Source organism: Barbus barbus (assembly GCF_936440315.1).
Source record: "Barbus barbus genome assembly, chromosome: 12".
Classification (NCBI taxonomy): Eukaryota; Metazoa; Chordata; class Actinopteri; order Cypriniformes; family Cyprinidae; genus Barbus; species Barbus barbus.
The window spans coordinates 15819819-15839361 of NC_136740.1; the positions used below are offsets into that span (position 1 = coordinate 15819819).

At 37.5% G+C, this 19543-nt stretch overlaps 2 protein-coding genes across 11 annotated transcripts in view; one reads left to right on the forward strand and one right to left on the reverse strand.

Moving 5' to 3' along the window:
* The window catches only part of LOC306878097 (SHC-transforming protein 1-like), a gene marked incomplete at its 5' end in the record, with an annotated part of 41032 nt that extends 37025 nt beyond the window's left edge, over positions 1–4007 (reverse strand). For both annotated transcript variants that reach the window (XM_079430216.1, XM_079430215.1), the window contains one exon: positions 3668–4007. The remainder of the gene's footprint in view (positions 1–3667) is intronic.
* Positions 4008–7212: 3205 nt separating this feature from the next.
* On the forward strand, positions 7213–19420 carry LOC306878476 (FAD synthase-like). 9 transcript variants are annotated; one of them, XM_079430881.1, is made up of 9 exons: positions 8093–8151; positions 9513–9732; positions 9954–10173; positions 10417–10713; positions 10838–10985; positions 12647–12745; positions 13285–13474; positions 18891–18964; positions 19057–19420. In XM_079430881.1, the coding sequence occupies exons 2-9, from the start codon at positions 9574–9576 to the stop codon at positions 19190–19192; spliced, it is 1323 nt and encodes a 440-aa protein (XP_079287007.1). In that variant the 5' UTR covers positions 8093–8151; positions 9513–9573; the 3' UTR covers positions 19193–19420. The 9 variants fall into 9 exon arrangements, with proteins under 9 accessions (XP_079286999.1, XP_079287002.1, XP_079287007.1 ...); XM_079430873.1 differs by lacking the exon at positions 8093–8151 and adding an exon at positions 7213–7695 and having other exon boundaries at positions 9954–10713; positions 19057–19413; XM_079430876.1 differs by lacking the exon at positions 8093–8151 and adding an exon at positions 7213–7598 and having other exon boundaries at positions 9954–10713; positions 19057–19413.
* The last annotated feature ends 123 nt before the right edge of the window (positions 19421–19543 follow it).

Sequence of the window (19543 nt, forward strand, 5' to 3'; positions counted from 1 at the left end):
TGTGGGGCTTCAGAAGACTCATAATTCAGCATTTTATGAACTTTTAAGAAACTTGAGAGTAATCACCATCCACAATACAGGGCTGGAATGATATAGGGGTGTGTAAATAATGACAGATTTGTCATTTTTGGGGAAAAAAAAAATACTATTTAAAGGCAAGGGATTTAGAGGCCTGCACAGTTGATCTTCATTTTCTGAAGCGACATTTCAGTTTGAGAAATTTTGGGAAAAACTGAAAAAATCACTTCCTCCACGACAAGACGTGTCAAATCAGAGACAGGGTGTTAACGTGAAGAGACAATATGTCCTGTAAAGAGACAGGCAGACTAAGGTGCCAGACATGAAGGGAGACAGACAGACTGGAGAGAACCTTTGGTCTATTTACTACCTGCTTGTAGCTCATAAAGAGTCAGATAAATCAGTTATAAACAAAGAATGTGGCTGTATCTATACTGTGTCAATAGCTGATTTCAGGGCGCATTTTTATGCAAATTTGGGAATATTTGCATAAAATAAAAATCATGAAAAGGAGAAGGTGCAAATGAAATTTCCAAAATGCATTAAAAAAAAAAAAAATTCATACACGTACTTGAAGAGGATTAATTCTGTCCATAAACTATGATGGTGATTATTTAACAAATAAATTCCAAGATGTGCATCAAAAACGACTAGGAATGCACAATATATCAGTATTCAATTATTTAATGACAAATTTTAAGCTATTCTGGGTGTGTGTGTGCTTGTGTCTGTTGAAGGAAACACAGAACATGGTCAGAACTGAACAGGAAATGCCCCCCCCCCCCAACTTTTATGGGTACAAGATAACCAATCAAGTGGTGAGAAAGAGAGGAAGAGAGAGAAACAAAAGACAATGCATGCTGCATGAGGTCTGTGTGTAATAAAAGCATGACATTTCAACTACTCATCACATGTAGAGCACGACTTTTTTCTATTATCACTTTTTATCATCCGTGTGGCTTCACTATCTGACCACGCTCTTCTACATGCAGCTGAACTACTCGCTTTGTTGCAAACCTAACCAACATCCTGTTGACTCAAGAGTTGACCACCTACACGTCACTGCTGCAGTAGTTGTTCTAGTACCGGCCAAAGTTCTCACCCAACATCTGCACAAAGGTATCTTCCTTAAGAAACCTTCAGGATGACAACACTGGAGCCTCATGACAGGAGACAGAGGGTAGGCTGAGACGAAGCTGCTGCCTTCAGTGGTGAATACTGCTTCAGATATGCCACAGCTGAATCTGAAACCCATGGAAAAACCTATTTGACGTCCTGCCCAGGGTAAAGGACTAGATCTGGAAACATGTTTAAGCAGTCAACTTGACCAGACAAACTATATTTTTCTGTTGCCTAGCAAAGTTATGCGTCATCTGGGCTATCAAAAATACAAACTACTCAGTGGGACATTCTGATAGCACAGGAACACGATATCCTGTCGCATGCTCCTCAGAGACTAGATGGGAAGTTTGGCACAGTAGCTCAAAGTGGAGTGTTTCCAAACTTGATAGGAAGCCAGACAGTGGAAAACATCAATAACATCATCAAAAACCAAACACGCATTGGGCCTTGGTTATGAAACACAAACAGAACGAATCCATTCTAACATAAATCTGTCCTGATTGCAATTCACTGGGCAAACATCGTTCAATAGGTAATTATCACAAAAGCAAAATCTTTCCAACTGAAGTTCTCAAAATGGAAGCAGTCTGGACGAGGCCTCAAAAGGCATTATATAAGAGACTACTCTGTTTTGACAGGTTCAGAAGCCTGTCTGATGCCTCAGACAGATCGATACACCTCAGAAACAAAAAAGTCTTTTCTAAGCACTCGATTTTTCATCTGAGATTGAGCAGGTGTGTGTCACTGTGATATCAGGCTGTCTTAAAGAGTCAATTTAGCAGTAATAATTTCCACTGTCAGCCTGTTCGTCCTACTTCTAATCAGGTGAAATTGTGATCCATCTAGAGCTTCCTTCACCAGTTAGTGTCATCTGCAGGGAACCTGATAACATATCGACTTAGAAGAAAAGAGAAAAAGAGAGAGTTACAATAAGGCAAGCCTGTCATAAATCCTGCTTGGATTTGTCATGGCGCTACTATCAATCATTCTTCTTCAAATATAATGATCTAAGAAAGGGAAAAACACAATCAACTAGTTCTGATTTTGAAGTTACTGACCTTCTACTCATAAATTACAAGATAATGAATTATTTAAATTTTAACTATCCCACAGTTTCTATCACTGAAGCCCAAATTAGACCATAAAAAGTCAAATCAAGGCTCAAAGAGCTCTTCCCAATATAAGCACATGGACATGACACAAAATATGATGGAAAGAGACCAGTTGGCTTGGATATACTCATGTAATATGAAATAGAGGCCGTCAAGAATGGCTCATCTTAAACACAATTCCATCAGCAACAAAACTACTGACTCAGTTTCCTGAGACTGACATCACAGGCATTGTTTCATAAAAGACTGTACGATCATGGAGATCATGTACAGTTTGGGGCTCTAATGTCACAGCTAGACGTCTGAATCTGATAGGAACACATAGCCTCGTCCCTCGTGTTGGACTGAGTTGCTCCAAATGTCTGTGACAGCTGCTCATGCAGCAGATAAGAGCTCATGCTGGTGTAGGATTCGCAGCTGGCGAGATCAGTCCATGATAAATGGCCCTAATGTTGAGGACAACTGCTTTTCACAACAAGAAGAGATTATTTACATTTGCATCACTGTAACAATATAACATAATAGAGATAATAATAATAATATGATAATGATAATCGGTTTTATATTCCCACTTAAGTGGTTAATCGCTTCTTTAACGGTTACTTTTGGAATCAGCTCAATTTTACATAATAATGAGCACAATTTTTGTGTATTTAAGATTAATATCAAACCTACCGATAATAAAACCATTTGCTGACTGAGTCTCTAACAGTGAATTAGACAGGCTAAAAGTCTTAAAAGTTAGTAAAACTTCACACAAAAGGTGTTAAAATAATGCTAATAATTTTTAATAATCATGTAATTATAATTAATATAATTTAGAAAATAATTTAATTATAATTACTATTATTAATAATAATTGTTTTATCACTATTATTACTCAAATAAAATATTTAAAATGTGTGTTATGTTTTCATTGTTATATTCAACTGATTATTTATTTTGTGTCAAAAAGCAGTATTAACAATATAATTTGGTCCTACATATCAGTTATTAAAAACATAATATCGGTCGATTTCTGTAACATAATACGAATAAAGGCAAATATTAAGTAATCGCACTTTGTAGGCTCTCATGTAAAGATAAAACTTACACTGCCTTGAAAAATTACAACGAATATAGATTCTTGAAAAGCTCTCATGTGGTCTTACAGTATGCACGCTGCGTGATAATGAGACAAAATTTTGCTCAATGCCAAAAAAAATTGTCAGTACAGGCCATAGGACGGACTATGTTTAAAACAGAAAGGCTACTGAGACAAAAGTAACGTTAAACCCTCGAGTCAGGCTGTAACAAGTTAAAACTGCTAGATTTCGCCAAACACACGCATCCGAGCACGTTCCAGGACGGGGCCGTATGGATTCCTGTCCCGGATCATACAGTCATGACTGTGGTCAACTTTTGCCTGAACTTACCCGCTCGCTTCCTCTCCTGTCGGCCCCTCGATTCCGGTCCTGCTCTCCTCAACACTGTTCAGATCAACTGCTGAAAATATCACATTTGAGGAACAAAAGACGGTCCAGACGTTAAATAAAGCGCTGGTCTCGCCAGGCTCATTTACACGTCGAGTACGACTAATGTCATGAAACTTTTCTTTTCGCCTCTGCCTTCCTTTCCTCCCCCAGTTTACCCCCCTCTTTCACAGTCCAAAAAAAAAAAAGTCGCACTTCCGCGATCGGATGGCTGCTTGTATCATGTGGTTTGGCGTCCACGAGAGCGCCCGCACCTGGTTCTCTCAGCGCGCGCCCTTGACCTGTTTTTCTTTTTTTTTTCCCTGCGATTCACAGTTGAACAAGAAACGAATTTTCCTTAAACAGGAATTATGAACTCATTCATGGACTTTCCCGGGCGTTTATGGCCTTTATTGACAAAGGAACTACTGGAAATTATTTCTTACCTAAAACAAATACATGTATCCTATAATAGGCTACTGTTTTAATCACAGTTAACAATAACATGAAGCGAGATTAAGGACAGTGCAAGTTTATTTCTTTCTTTTATATAAAAAATCAAATAGTTTTAGATTTCATGCCAACCAGCAAACTCCAGTTATTTTATAATTTGTCCAGAATTAAAGCTCTCCTGATTTAGCCTCATGACTTTATTTATTCTGTGGAATAAAAAGGGAAAAAAAATAAGGAATGTCCATTTTGGTTTCATGTAATGACAAGAAATTGTGACTAAATATGTGACCTTGGACCACAAAACCAGTCATAAGTAGCACGGGTATATTTTGTAGCAATAGTCAAAAATACATTGAATGGGTCAAAATTATCGATTTTTCTTTTATGCCAAAAAATCATTAGGATGTTAAGTAAAGATCATGTTCCATGAAGATATTTTGTAAATTTCCTACTGTAAATATGTCAAAACTTAATTTTTGATTAGTAATATGCATTGTTAAGAACTTCATTTGAACAACTTTAAAGGCGATTTTCTCAATATTTCGATTTTTTTGCACCCTCAGATTCCAGATTTTCAAATAAGCTAGTTGTATCTCTGCCAAATATTATCCTATCCTAATAAATCATGCATCAATGGAAAGTTGATTTATTCAGCTTTCAGATGGGGTATAAATCTCATTTTCAAAAAATTGACCCGACTGGTTTTGTGGTCCAGGGTCACATATGTCAAGCCTCAAAACAAATAATGTATCATAAAAGTGGTCCATAGGCCTCATACTCTATGGTAAGTCATGCATATAAAGCACCAGCAAACAGAATTTGAATGTGGGCTTTCACTCATTTCATGGGTTAAATCTAAAGGAACAAGCACATAGTTTGAATCTGAAAAATATTTGCAGCAGCACTTTTTTTCAAGAACTGAAACTGAATGAACTAGGTCAGTGGTCTTCAACAGGGGGAGTGCATGTGCAGCACGAGCCTACTGCAGGGGTCTGCACTATATTGCGCAATTAATAAATTCAATATGTGTTAAATACAGGGGTGTGAAGTAACGAATTACAAATACTCACGTTACAGTAATTAAGTAGTTTTTATCAGTAATTGTACTTTTTTGAGTAATTGTGTAGCTACTTTTACTTTTAGAGTATAGGCTACATTTTAAGTGATGTATCGGTAGCTACTTTTACTCCTCCGTTTGTAGTCGTTACATGCTTATTTTAATTTTATTTTTATCCATTAATGTGATTGGATAGAGAGATAGTAATCGGTCTCGTGACTTTAGTCAAATAAAATTGTGCATAGAAAACTTTAACCGCCAACTGCTGTTTTTCATGACATTCTTCAAGCATCAATTCAGTCACATCTTCCTCTAATATGTTAAGATACATTTCGGATTCCTGCTTACTAAATGATTTGTATATATGCTTGCCTACACGACCTGAAATTTGGTGTGAGGTTTCGGGTATTGCGTACACAGTGTTAACTCCCGCAAGTGCCACGTTTGGTAAATTCCCACTCACTGCGCTGCCTCGTCTCTCTCTCGCGTGCGTTCTGCTGCAGTCTCTTGGGTAAGTCGTGTTGAACTTGTTGACTTTTGATGAGTTTGAGCGCGTGATGCGCGCTGTGAAAAAGTGTGTTGGAAACACTAAAACGATTTGAAATAATGTACTCAAATTGAGGACCAATCTGCACCTTATTGATGACCCGTAGCGTTAATACACTGCATCTGTGTCAGCCCGTGTAATAAAACTGCAGCTCATTAATAAACTTTTTTATTATTATTTATATACAATCCGCCTTCATTTAGCAAGTGCACACGCGCATAAACAATTTTCAAGTTCAACACTTTTTGTTCCATTCAGTTGTGGATGCTGCTGATTCACCGAGACCGCCGTGCGTTTGTGTTTTCTTTTGAAAAAGTTTCCCTAGAAATACTTGGCTATTTAATGCATTTTTCCTTACAAATGTTTTTTTCAACAACAATTCCAGTAAATTTGTAAAAGGTATGGCACGATGCCATCCTTCTACAATATGCATTTATGTTAAAATTGTAACAAATTATCAAGTTGAGTTATTCTTATCTCTTTATTGCAAAACGCTAAAACTGGCTCCGTTTTGGAGAGAAATCTGGGCTCTGATTTTAATTCATATCATGGTGTGTGATGCTGAACTATGAGTTTCTAATGGTGTTTGTATTTGCACTGTTCTAAACATTAATATTTTATGTGCAACAACAGCATGCTGTCTCAGTGGCCTTACACATGATTTTAAAGCTGTTTTTCAAACTTTATGATTTAAATGGGGATAATTGTACTGAGAATAACTTTCATCTTTTCTTCAACTGAATACTGTTTCCGCTGTTTTGATGCGTTTTTAAAGAGTTGGCAGTCAAAATTAAAACTGTTGGATGATAGATATTGTTCATTCTTTATGACAAACAAGGTAATGTGAATGACAGGATGTACAACGTTTTTTAAATGTGACCCTGGACCACAAACCCAGTCTTAAGTGTCGATTTACTCTTTTACTCTTACTCAAGTAGTTTTTTGGACAAGTACTTTTACTCTACTCAATCTACATTTTTTGGAAGGTAATGGTACTTTTACTTGAGTATATTTTTTCAGTACTCTTTCCACCACTGATCAAACCTGCAGAAAAGTTATCATAATATCATAACACCCTCTGAAGTGCTCGAAACGCCACACGCTGGTGACCCCTGCTGGTATAAACTGTGTAAATGCAACAAAAACTCAAGGCAAACATGCATAAAATAATTTAGCAATTAAACAAAATTATTTCCGAAGCATGCAATTAACAAATCATTTAATAGCATTACAGTTGAAGTGTTGTATAATATGTGTACATTTATTAAATTGTAGGGCTTGTTTTGTTTGTTTTATGGGGAGCTTGGTTAACCAGGTCAATAAAAGACTATTAACTACAACTGTTTCTTTTTATTATACAAATATGTCATTGAAATCTGTACAAATTTATGAAACACGGCGAAACATTTAAATTTAAAAACGTTTCTAGGACGTAACGAAGCCTCGTTTATTGACATCACGTGACTCTGGCAGTTTGAAACACGCTCCAAATCACTGGTTCGAATGATTCTCAAAGGTTCTAAAGCTTCACGAAGAACCCATGGTTCGAATCTGCTCGTTCTCTTCCGGGATTGAGTTGAGGACCACAAACTGAACAGCTCTATTCACAACACAGAAGAAAATACACGCAAACTTTATTGCTTTCTCGTGGCGGTGGATTTTCTTCAAAATGGTGCGCGTGTGTGCTTATCCTGGATGCTTCAACCAAGATAAATCTGTGAGACTCCGTCAGTGGGCATCAGTGCAAGAGAAAAGTTTGACTTTTCACACATTGCCCCTGCACGATTCAGAAAGATCGAAACTGTGTACCTAAGCTGTTTGTACAACAAAGAACTGAGGTAACTTACGTTAGGTGTGGAATACAAATTTACATAATCACACGATTTCCTTTGGACATAAGGATCTCAGAGGGCTCGACCTAACGTTACGTTAAAGGTAATAAATAAAAAAAAGTTACAGAGATGAAACTGATGATGTATTAAGAATTTCCAGCAGCACTGCAGTGTATTTAGTGTTGGGTCCGAAGTAAATATATAGCGTCCTATTAAAATTGCATTAAAAACAAATTTAAGTCAGAAATATTTTTTGTGTGTTTGTCAAAGCTGCTTTTAAGTGTTCATATGACTAATTGCAAAAGAAAATTAATTTACGTAAATCGTTTCGTAATTGTTCTAAGGGACAATTAAATGTAACATTTACAATTTAGATGGAATCAGCCTGTAAATTTTGTAAAGGATATCTGCTTTCACTTCCCGAGGAAGCTCCCGCCCTCTTTACGCTGATTGGTTAGTTTATTGAGGAAGTAGAGCAACGTCTCCCATCGATTGGCCAAGAGACGTCACGTGACAGGAGGAGTGCAATCATGTATTTTCTTACTGATATGTAATAAGGGTGAGTTCTCGACCTGGATTTAATAACAAATCAAGTACGTTACAGCGTTTAAAAAGTAGCATCTCGAATCTGTATTATGTATGCGACGCGTTTGCATTAGCTAGTATCAATGTTTAGGGCTGGTTTGCTTCTAGTTTTCACGACACAAGCATGCGGAGCACTCGGCGCTTTTGTTCATATGACCGTGACAGTACCTTGAGATCATAGTGACTGTACAGTTTGACCAGATGTAATGTAATCATCGATTTATGGCTTATTCTTGAATGAGATGAGTGCTTCATTGAATAACATTTAGTTGGCCACGAAATCTGGACTAAACCCAGGATTCAGTTACGTGCCTTCTAGGTAAGGGAAGCAAACTATTTTGCTAACAAACGTGTGTTTTTACTTGGGATAAATTGGACATTTCTATAAAATATCCAGCAGTTTTTGTTAGAAGTAATAGATCAGATAATTAGACTTGGATGATGCAGCGACAAGAATGTTATTAAAGCTTGTTCTGGCGCGTACTTTTAGTTTCTTTGTAAACCACCTTAATAAACTCTTAGAAAAAATGTTTTCAAGACTTTCAAAACTTTGCAATAAGTAATTTTTAGTGTCTCAAATCTTCTGTTGACTTTTAACCATTAATATATTATCTTGCTCGTTTGTAGGGGTGCACATTTTTGTCAGTTTTTGTGATATATATATATATATATATATGAAAATAATAATGTATTATTAACAAATCAAGTATTAAGCACACAATAAATATTACCGTTGCAGTATTTCACTAGAAATAAGCAAATTGAGTATTTAAGTAAAATAAAAATAAGACAAATAATTTTATTTTACATCAGCTGTAAAACTGCAACAATAATAATTATTTTCAAAATCGTTTTATGGAAAACCACAGAGAACCTTAAAGCCTCTTTTTTTTGTTGACAACTGACTGTTTATAAGCAGTTCTCATTGCAAGATGAGATTGTGTGGAGCAGCATTTACCTTGAATCAAGACCCTGGAAACACAGGATCATGAGCTGCTTGTGTGTAAATGAACACAGTCCAGTGCTAAACCCTGAAACATTCAGAGCTTATATTTATTTAATTAAACTGCAGCACTGCAGAGTCATATCTCAATTTTGGTTTCATTGGATCAACCATGGAGTCCTACATTCTGTGAATTGTTTTTAAATGAAAGGTATCGTTTGGTTCCATGTTTTAATATCTATTGAAGATTACAGATCTAGAGAAATTTAGATTTGTGTCCACATTTTTGGTATGTTTGATATTCAGTCTTAAAAATAGAACTTAATTTATAGTTTTAAAAGTCAAATAAAGACTAGTTTTATTGCTCAGTCTTTTGTGCTTGTTTCCAACAGACCCTCTCCATCTGTCCTTTTTCTTTCTTTGCCTTTCTCCTGTGTCGTCATTTTCGGCTGAATGCAGCAGGCTTTGCATCGGATTAGCAGAGTAGCTAAGAGGGTTCAGCAAATTGGAGCCCAAATCATCCCAATGGCTCAGAACTGCAGTGCATCCTCCACGCAGAAAGATGGTGCTGTCACAGCAGCTATTCTCATCATTGGAGATGAGATCCTCAAGGTAATTTACAATAGCTGTTGATTATAGTGACAGTTAACACTTTCTCTTGTATATGCTGTTCTTTTTATGACCGTTGAGGACTCTATAAGGATTTTGTATACCTGTTTTCCTACCATTGACACATGCAGTAAGGTTTTCACTTTGGCGCAGTTAATTATCTCTTCAAGAGTCATTAGAAAGCAATATTTTAAAATCTTTTGGTTTATATTCTTACATTGCAGGGTCACACTGTTGACACTAATAGTGCCTTCTTGTGCCGGGGTCTTCGCAAGCTTGGTGTGACCGTAGAGCGAATCACTGTGGTGCCTGACATCCAGGAAGTAATTTCTAAAGAAGTGGCACAGCAATCCTCCTCTGTTACTCACCTCATCACATCCGGTGGCATCGGTCCCACCCATGACGATGTCACTTTTGAGAGTGTCGCTATGGCGTTTGGCGAAGGTCTGCATGCTCACCCTGAACTGACAAAGCTAGTAGAGGGGTTCTTTGGCCCGGTCACTACCAGCAGTGCCCAAATGAAGCTTGCCATGGTTCCCCTTTCTGCCAAACTCAATTTTGGTATAGACCCTCAAACAGGCCAGCGAAATCGCTTCCCACTAGTCAGTGTTCGCAATGTATACATATTTCCCGGCATCCCCTCACTGCTGGAGAAGTCTTTCAATGGCCTTACCCATCTGTTTTCAGGTTCTGGTACCACCTTTCACTCCCGTGAGGTGTTTGTGAACGTGGATGAGACTGATATCGCCCAGTGTCTAACAAAACTGCAGGCAGGTTGGGGCAAGCGTGTCTCTCTGGGCTCTTACCCAGACTGGCTTAGTAATTATCATCGTGTCCGATTGGTTTTGGACTCTGATAGCTCAGAAGAGGTGGAACGAGCAAGAACTCAACTGATAGAAGAGCTGCCCGAAGGATCTGTGGTTCCTCTCGTCACTGACCCGGTGTCAGTCGCAGCTGAAGAGGTGTATGCACTCTCGAAAAGCGGTGAGCTTCTTTTTAACCATATTTGAGTGCAGTTGTTGGTGTCAGTTACATGTATTTGATCTTGACCAGTTTAAATCTTAGTTGACCGTAACCTTGTTAAACATGTATGCAAAATATCTCACAGAGACAGTGCTGGGGAAGAAAGTAGCTGCAGCATTGGGGACCATTGAGATGGCACTGGAGAAATACTCGACTAATGAAATCTGTGTTGGCTTCAATGGTGGCAAGGACTGCACAGCTCTACTGCATTTATATTATGCTGCTCTGAAACGGTAAGAAAGACTAAAGTAAAGACAAGGTCTTGACAGAAAAGAGAGCATATGGACCAAATTAAATGACAGTTGGCAAAATTTTTCATAAAAATTCTCAATGGTAGTGTAAAAAACACCTTTTTAAACCTGTCAAAATCAGCTCTGTCTTCAGCACGCTGATCTAGTCCATGTTTCTTTAAATCCTAGTGAGCTCTGCTGACTCCGCCCCTCTCTTCTGTGGAGTGACGAGCAGACCATAGATATGTGTAGATTCCCTATTCGACCGCTCCAGATACGTTGACGTATCTCGCATTCACCATAATAATCAATGAATATTCAAAGATATACAAGTGTATAACTTGCTGTTGTAGACGCACGCAGTCAATGTGCTCAAAGATTCGCAGACCGTTCCAAAAATGGCAGATGGCTTGCGTATCACGGCCCATAGAAACAGTCGATAATGAGGTATCTAGGTATATATCTATGGAGCATACTAAATTTCAGCTGCGAAACTGGCTTACTAGCACATTATTAGGAAAGGTGATTTGCATTCATAAAAAAAACCCTTATACTCATTTCTTCTGTAGATAAAGCTGGATCACGAATGATTTGGGCGAACATAGATGCATTTATGTAGATTGAGGATCGGTGCATTCACTTCAAAGTGAAAGTAACGTTAATCCTCTGCCTTCAGCGGCTCAGATGTCCGGAGTAAATGATGAATGCTATATTCATTATTACATCCAACAACTAAACACTTCAGTCGCTTAATTGGAGACATCTTGTCTTCCCCTGCACCTGAGGCGGACAGCTCTCAGCTCACTCAGGCTGGGTGAAGATGTTCTTGTCAATCAACTATCGTGGGAGTGGTCTGTACAGAACTACGTCATTCTGACAGGAACCTCAGAACAGCCTGATTTGAGAAAGGGAATTGTAAAATAGGGATTTAAAAAAAAAACACTGGGTGGATTTTTATCATTATAGGATGGATGTGTACACACACTTCCAGCACACATTTATGTTCAAACAACTTGAAAAGTGAAGTTTGCATCTGATGACCCCTTTAAGCACACTTAAAGGTATAGTTCACCCAAAAATGAAAATTCAGTTATCATTTACTTACCCTCTAGTTATTCCTGTTTGTTTCTTCTGTTGAACACTAGAATGTTGGTAACCAAACAATTGTTGGTATCCATTGATTTCTATAGTATGGAGTAGGGTATCGGTATCGGTTCCGATAGGGTAATTTTCTGCAGGATCGGGGTATCAGTCAGATGAGACCGATCCAAATTCGATATTGTGCATACTATTGTGTTATTGTTAAGCCCCACGAAAGGCACAAAAACATTATAAAGCACCATGAAGTTTCCATGTACTATATAGCCTAATGGATAGAGAGTTGGACTTATAACCTGAAGGTTGTGGGTTCGAGTCTCAGGTCCGGCAGGGGTCCGGCACAAATTTCGAGTATGGGTCACCATACTTGGCCACACACCACTTCCCTTTCCCTTTAAGTGTTCTGAAGCCGTTCCATAGTTTAATGTGAAGATGAATATTTAAGGGCACTATTTAGAAATGCTGTGAATTGAATTTAATGTCCAATTTAATTTCTTTAAAGAAACAGCATGCAAAGACTTGTTAAGGTTCATATACATCCAAATCTCTCTCTCTCTCTCTCTCAGGCGGTATCCAGATAGTAGAGACCAATTGAAAGCTCTTTACATTCGAATTGTCTCTCCCTTTCCAGAAATGGAGAGGTTTTTGCAGGATACAATCAAAAGGTAAGACAAGTTGCCTTAAAAAAAAAAGTAGGTACTGCAGTGATTTAAAAGTAGGAGATTAAAAAATAAAACCTTTTCTCCTGAGTAGGTAAATCACAGACTGGATCCTCTGGCATTTCTCCCAGAACTTTTTGCTGCATGCATCATAAACCAGTATATGTAAACATATGATTTAGTCATGTCTGATTCAGACAATTATTTTGACAACATTTCTGTACTGTGAAGTTTTCCAGACATGCTTTGAGCTGTTTTATGTCTGATGAACTAATGTTAGAATCAACAGTCCTGCTTATTTACCCACATACAATATGGGATCTGGCACCAGTTAGTAAGTAAAATGTCTTAACCAAATCACTTGAGTGAGACTTTCAAGGAAGATGTTCCATCTGTAAGCCATAACAGCCTCTGACAAACCAGCTGCAGTCTGTTCCTTAACCTTGATGAGTTGAACATGAATCCAGGCCTCATTAATTCATCAGTGTCCATCAAAGCTCCATAGGTGGAATTAATTGGCACATATCTTCCTCTCTCTTCTATAGATATGACCTGGAGCTATTCTCGGTGGAGGGTAGTATTCGGCAGGCTCTGCATGAGGTCCGAGAAAGGAGGCCAGATTTACAGGCGGTTTTGATGGGAACAAGACGGACCGACCCTTACTCGCACCCACTGACACCGCTCTGTCCCACAGACCCGGGTTGGCCTGAATACATGAGGGTCAACCCACTGCTGGTGAGGGGGAAGGAATATATATATTTGTGCTGCTTAATATTTTGCTACATTTATTTTACTGATTTAGAACTTCTGAATGGTAATTTTAGATAAAAAAAAAATCTCATCCATTTACAAGTTAAAGCGCAAAATAAACATGAATGAACATCAGAATGTATGCTGAAAGAAACAGTACAACTTACTGAAATGTATCATGTCGCTCAATCACTAGCTATGAGTACATGGGCACATTTTGTTTCATTCAGAATGAAATCATTCAGATTGATGAATCTGAGCATATACAGCGGGTAAAATAAGGGTAACACTTAGGTGTCATAATACAGAGTAATTATCTAATTAAGTACTTGGTAGTAGCCGTTGTACTTATATGAAACAATGTTCTTACCATGTAACCAAGTTATGGAACAGTCTGTACTTAAAGTTTGTAATTATGTAGATGTAATAAGCAGCTACTGTTGCACATATGTAACAGACCGAGTTTGTTACACAGCTACTTGTACACTTAAGTACAATCTTGATACACTTTATTTAAGTAGCTTATGCCTCTGTAATATTGTGTAATTTTAATGTAATTATAAAGGTATTACATGTATTTAAGATGTTTACTGGTGGGTTAAATCAAACTAAGGTGCAGCTGGATAAGGTGTACAGTATAGATACACATGAAGTACACAAGTACGATCTTGATGCACTTTATTTTAAGTAGCTTATGTCTGTGTACTTACATTTATAATTAAGTTGTGTAAAGTCTGCAACACATATGTAACAATCTTTTGGTTACATCAGTAGCAGTGTAACAGACTCGATCGTTTACATATGTGTAACAGTAGCTGCCTATTACATCTACATAATTACAAACTGTACGTACAGGCTGTTCCATAACTTAGTTACATAGTAAGTACATTTTTTTTTTCATACAAGTACAACGGCTACAACTAAGTACTTAACTAGGTAATTACTCTGTATCATGGACACCTTAAAATAGTGTTACCAAAATGAGTAATGAACACATCACCATTTTCCCAGTAAAAATATTTCTAAAGGTGCCGTTGACATAAAATTTTCACTAGATGTCGGTAACAACCCAAATAATCCATACATACAAATAAAACAAAACAAGTTCAGAAATTAAAGCTGCTGTCTGTAAGTTTTGCCTCTTTGTCGCCATCTCTGTTTGAAAACCTGGAATTGCAGCTTTTGCGGAATTATCTTCCTTACGTGGGGTTGTGAGTCAGCACGGCTCCAGCGCGGATTAATCTAATGTTTTGAGGAGTATGTGTAAGTCACCGCACCGGTGTGGATGTTTACTGTACTTTGCAATCACAGATTTTAGCCTACGTCTTGGAATATATGACCCAAATAAGAATTGTCACCGTATATTGTCATCCGAACAAGTAACAACTCTGCCACGTTTGTTCTGACCAACTGAGGAAAAAAGCATTACCATAAATCGCGCTACCAATGGTGATTTAATCTAAAGATCGGTGCACGTCAAACTAGGGGTGTGCGATATGACGATTTTTGATCGTGGACGATAAAAATGTCTCCACGATCTGCTTTTTAAGAAATATCGTAGTATCGCGCTACCGCGCACATTGTCAAATACAGTTCTGGCGCCGCCGTCTCTATATACTGTACAAAACGACATACAGCAGTAGAGTTACTCAGACAGGACACTGCACTTATTCGCGATCGCAAAAGTACATTATTTGCATACAAGCCTTGCTGGTTAAATGTTTAATTCGCGCGCTGGTCTGACGTGCGCTTGTTCTGAGCGCATACACCTGAAGCACGGACACTAAAAGGCCTGTCTAACAGCGCCTGATTACTCAACTAAGTTATATTTTGCGCTAATACTGTCAAAACACACAAGGTTTACATACAGACTCAGTTGGTTATCTCTAAAATGAAAGTAAATAGTTAAGAGAGAAACGGATGCGTGCCTGTATATTAGATGCGTGCAGCTCTTAAAGGGACAGGACACTAAACGTGCTGTCGACTGTCATTAAAGGGATAGTTCACCCTAAAATTAAATTTCTGTCATTATTTACTCAGTGGAAAACCAAACAGTTGCTGGTCCACATTGACTTTGATAGTAGGAAAGAAAAATCCTATGGAAGTCACTGCGGACCAGCAACTGTTTGGTTTTCCACCTTCTTCAAAATAGCATTTATGTTCAGCAGAAGAAAGAAACTCATTCCGGTTTAAAACAACTTTTGAGTAAATGATGATATAAAAATACAACATTGTGACAGAATTGACAGACAGATGACAGAATATTAATTTGTGGGGGAACTATTCATTTAACGTTAACAAAACGCAAAAGAGAAAAATCACTCACTATTCTTGACTGAAAAACTTTAATACAGTTGCTTTAGGAATCAGTCTATCTAGTGTTTTATTTTTATATTTGTTCATTCAATTTCATTGAATGCTCTGCTAAATACACCTATTGTACCTGGAAATAAAGCACTGTTTGTTTTATTTGTATATTATGTGTATTTGTAATGTGTATCTTTGTTCTTATTTTTTAATAAGAAAAATAAAATAATGACAAAGATTTTTTATCTTCGCCCACTTTGGCCTAAATATCTGCCGTGCATCTTTGTCTTTCTAGTTTGGCTGTAATGCTCAGACAACTTGTAAAACCAAAATAGTAAAACTAACAAAGAATCGTGATAAAAATCGTGAATCGTGATATTTCTATAAAAAATCGTGATATGATATTTTTCCCATATCGCCCACCCCTACGTCAAACCGTGCAAATTATTATTATTGTTATACTTTATTCTCAAATTATTAATCTTAACAACATCAGCATTGCGTGACTATGAGTATAGTGTGTCTTAGTGTGTAGATTTCAATTTCTGTACAGTCTCATATCTAATTGTCATACCATTCTAATTTCATGTTAAGAAATTCTTTTAACCCAAAAAGCAAACTATGCTCCCTTCGACCTGGTTTTCTTTAAAATACAAATCTTGTGTAATTCCAGGCTATCTGTAATCAGAAGCACATTTAAAACTGGAATATAATTTAATTTCATTCACATGCGTTTCATAAACATAATCCTTTCTGGATCACAAGCCGCTATCAAAATGATACACTTAATTATTCTAGCTGCTATGAGAAAAGGCTAAACCAGGGGTAGGCAACGTCGGTCCTGGAGTGCCGCTGTCCTGTAGAGTTTGGCTCCAACCCTAATCAAACACCTGAACAAGCCAATCAAGGTCTTCAGAATTACTAGGGCTACAGGCAGGTGAGGTTTTTTTCAGGGTTGGAACTAAACTCTGCAGGACATCAACACTCCAGGACCGACATTGCCTACCCCTGGGCTAAATGATTCGCCACCTGCAGGATCCTCACATGCGATATAGCCTAGTAGCCGGGACAACCTCTTTGTTTACAGACGTGACGTAATGACGCAGTGCCATGCTTGAATTTCTCACAAAAACCTACCCGTATCACTCAAATTAGAAAACATTATTATAAGTTTACCCTTGTGAATCGGGCTAAAGTAAGGCGATAGTTTTGAACACTGGCTAGTTATATATAATTTTTAACCAAAAAAAGTTACGGACTGTAGCTTTAAGTTATGTGTAATAAAATGTAATGACACAGGGGAAAAGTATTGAACTACTGAAATTTATTTAATACTTTGTACAAAAGCCTTTGTTGATAATGACACCTTCAAGACACCTCCTGTATGGAGAAACTAGTCGCATGCATTGCTCGGATGTGATTTTGACCGATTCACACAGTGACTGTGATCCACACAGTCTTCAAATCTTAAAAGGTTCTGTGGGCCTCTTCTATGAACTCTGATCTTTAGTTCTTATTTTCTATTGGATTCAAGTCAGGTGATTGGCTGGGCCATTCTAGCAGCTTTATTTTCTTTTTCTGAAACCAATTGAGAGTTTTCTTGGCTGTGTTTGGGATCATTGTCTTGCTGAAATGTCCACCCTTGTTTCATCTTCATCATTCTGGTACTGTAGGTTTTGGGACTGAAGCAGCAAATATTAATTTCCACTAACAAGGGGCAGGATTGCTTTCTAATTACTGCTAGATTTCATCTGGTGTCTTGGCTTTCCATGCCTTTTTGCACCTCCCTTTCTTCACGTGTTCAATACTTTTTCCCGGTGTCATTCCATTTTATTACACACAACTTAATTTCTGAACTTATTTGTTTTGTTTTCTTTGTATGTATGGATTACTTGGGTTGTTACCGACACCTGGTGAAAATTTCAAGTCAACAGCACCTTTGGAAATATATTTACTAAGAAAAATGGTGATGTGTTCAATACTTATTTTACCCACTGTATATATTGGGAGACGACAAACACCTGAAGCTTTGTGCCGCACTGCTCATATTTATCAAGCAGTAAAGGCAAAGCCCTTCCCATGCCCAAAACAAAGAATCTGAAGCAAGGACTGTTGGGACATCATTACTGTCCTGCACCACTTCATTATGATTCATAATTCACTTGTGATTCACTTCTGACACTTATGATTCAACAACAACAGCTCGTTCTGTGTCGATACGTCATTACGCCATTTCTGCATCATTGCACATTTTTCCAGTTTCTGTTTTCAATCCGATCAAGTGTATACATGTCCTATCGAACAGATTAGAAAAGGTTTAAACCAGCCCTTACAATCTGAAATGAAATTCTAATCGGATTTGCCAGATTCATTCTGATTGATGTGGTTACATGTAACTTTATTTTTATTTGAGTGTTAATTAATATCTAAAACAATTAGAAATTGAATTTGGTACGGTTTATTTTGTAATATACCAACTGCACTGTAAAAAAAAAGTTGAGCCAACTTAAAATTTTAAGGCAACCAGCTTCAGCAGATTTTTGAGTTCTACAGTGTGAAAGGGATCCCTTTATAGTTTACAGCAATTTAATTGAATCAAATTAAAATGTAATTGAATTGATGAGCCTGTGAATCGAAATTGAATCGAATTGTGATCTCTGTTAATATCCAGCCCTAATTTTTTTTTTTATTAACTTGGATCTAAATTTGATTGCATATTTAATGCTATAATTGTGTTATGTAACCATATAGATGTGTGCACATGTATAAACACAGAGACAAACAGGCAAGAAAAAAGGTTTTCACCCATCTTCCCACCTTTCCTGTAGTGTCTAAACTAACTCCACAGTCAGTAAATCACTGTCATGTCTCCCACTCACTCTCATGTAAGCTGGCAGCAGAAACAGCCAAGAGATGGTGAATGATGATGAATGAGGCTCTCCAAGATCATTACACAGCAACTCCATCATCCCAATCACTGGTGCTTATGTAAAAGACACGGCAGTACAGCATGTTCTTAGAATTACAAATGACCCTGGATCCATGTTACTTCTGAATGTTTGTTTCATGTCCACATCTCTTTCTCTTTCTGTAGGAATGGACATATCATGACATCTGGTCGTTCCTCAGATCCCTGTATGTGCCCTACTGTATTCTGTATGACACAGGGTGAGATGTTTCTTTCTTTTCACAATCAGTCTCACTCATTAAATTAGATTATCTTCATGGTTTGCTTATGCTGTTATCTTTCTTCCTCATAGATACACTTCTTTAGGCAGTATGGATAACACATGCAGGAATCCATCTCTTAAAGTGGTGGACGAGAGAGGTGTGACTCGCTACAAACCTGCCTACAAGCTGGAAAATGAGGAGGAGGAACGCAACTCAAGGGCATGACTGACTGACTTGGATATCTTAATTTCTTTTAAAGAAGACACAATCAATGGCACATGCAACTGAGGACATTTTGAAGAAGGAACTGAATCTGAAATATCAGAAACCGATCTTGGAAACACCTGTTTGTGTACGGTCTATGAATGTTGGTGCATAGAAAACTTAGAAATGCCACTGTATGCTTTATTTATGATTTATATTAAAACAGTATCAAAGTGTCTTGTTATTGTCATATCAATTTTGGTTATTGTAAACCATCATGACGTGTTTTATATCTTTGAGAAAAGCGAGTAACAGGGTGCATGCTTTTTCTGTTTTAGCAGTAAAAACACAAACAAGCTAGTTAAAATAATT

What these genes read in the sequence shown, in the direction of transcription:
- LOC306878476 (XM_079430873.1), top strand. Translation starts at nt 9,574, where the DNA reads ATGCAGCAGGCTTTGCATCGGATTAGCAGAGTAGCTAAGAGGGTTCAG. An exon ending in TTGGAGATGAGATCCTCAAG is followed by an intron (nt 9,733 to 9,953) that starts GTAATTTACAAT and finishes CTTACATTGCAG; the next exon opens with GGTCACACTGTTGACACTAA. An exon ending in TTGCAGGATACAATCAAAAG is followed by an intron (nt 12,746 to 13,284) that starts GTAAGACAAGTT and finishes TCTCTTCTATAG; the next exon opens with ATATGACCTGGAGCTATTCT.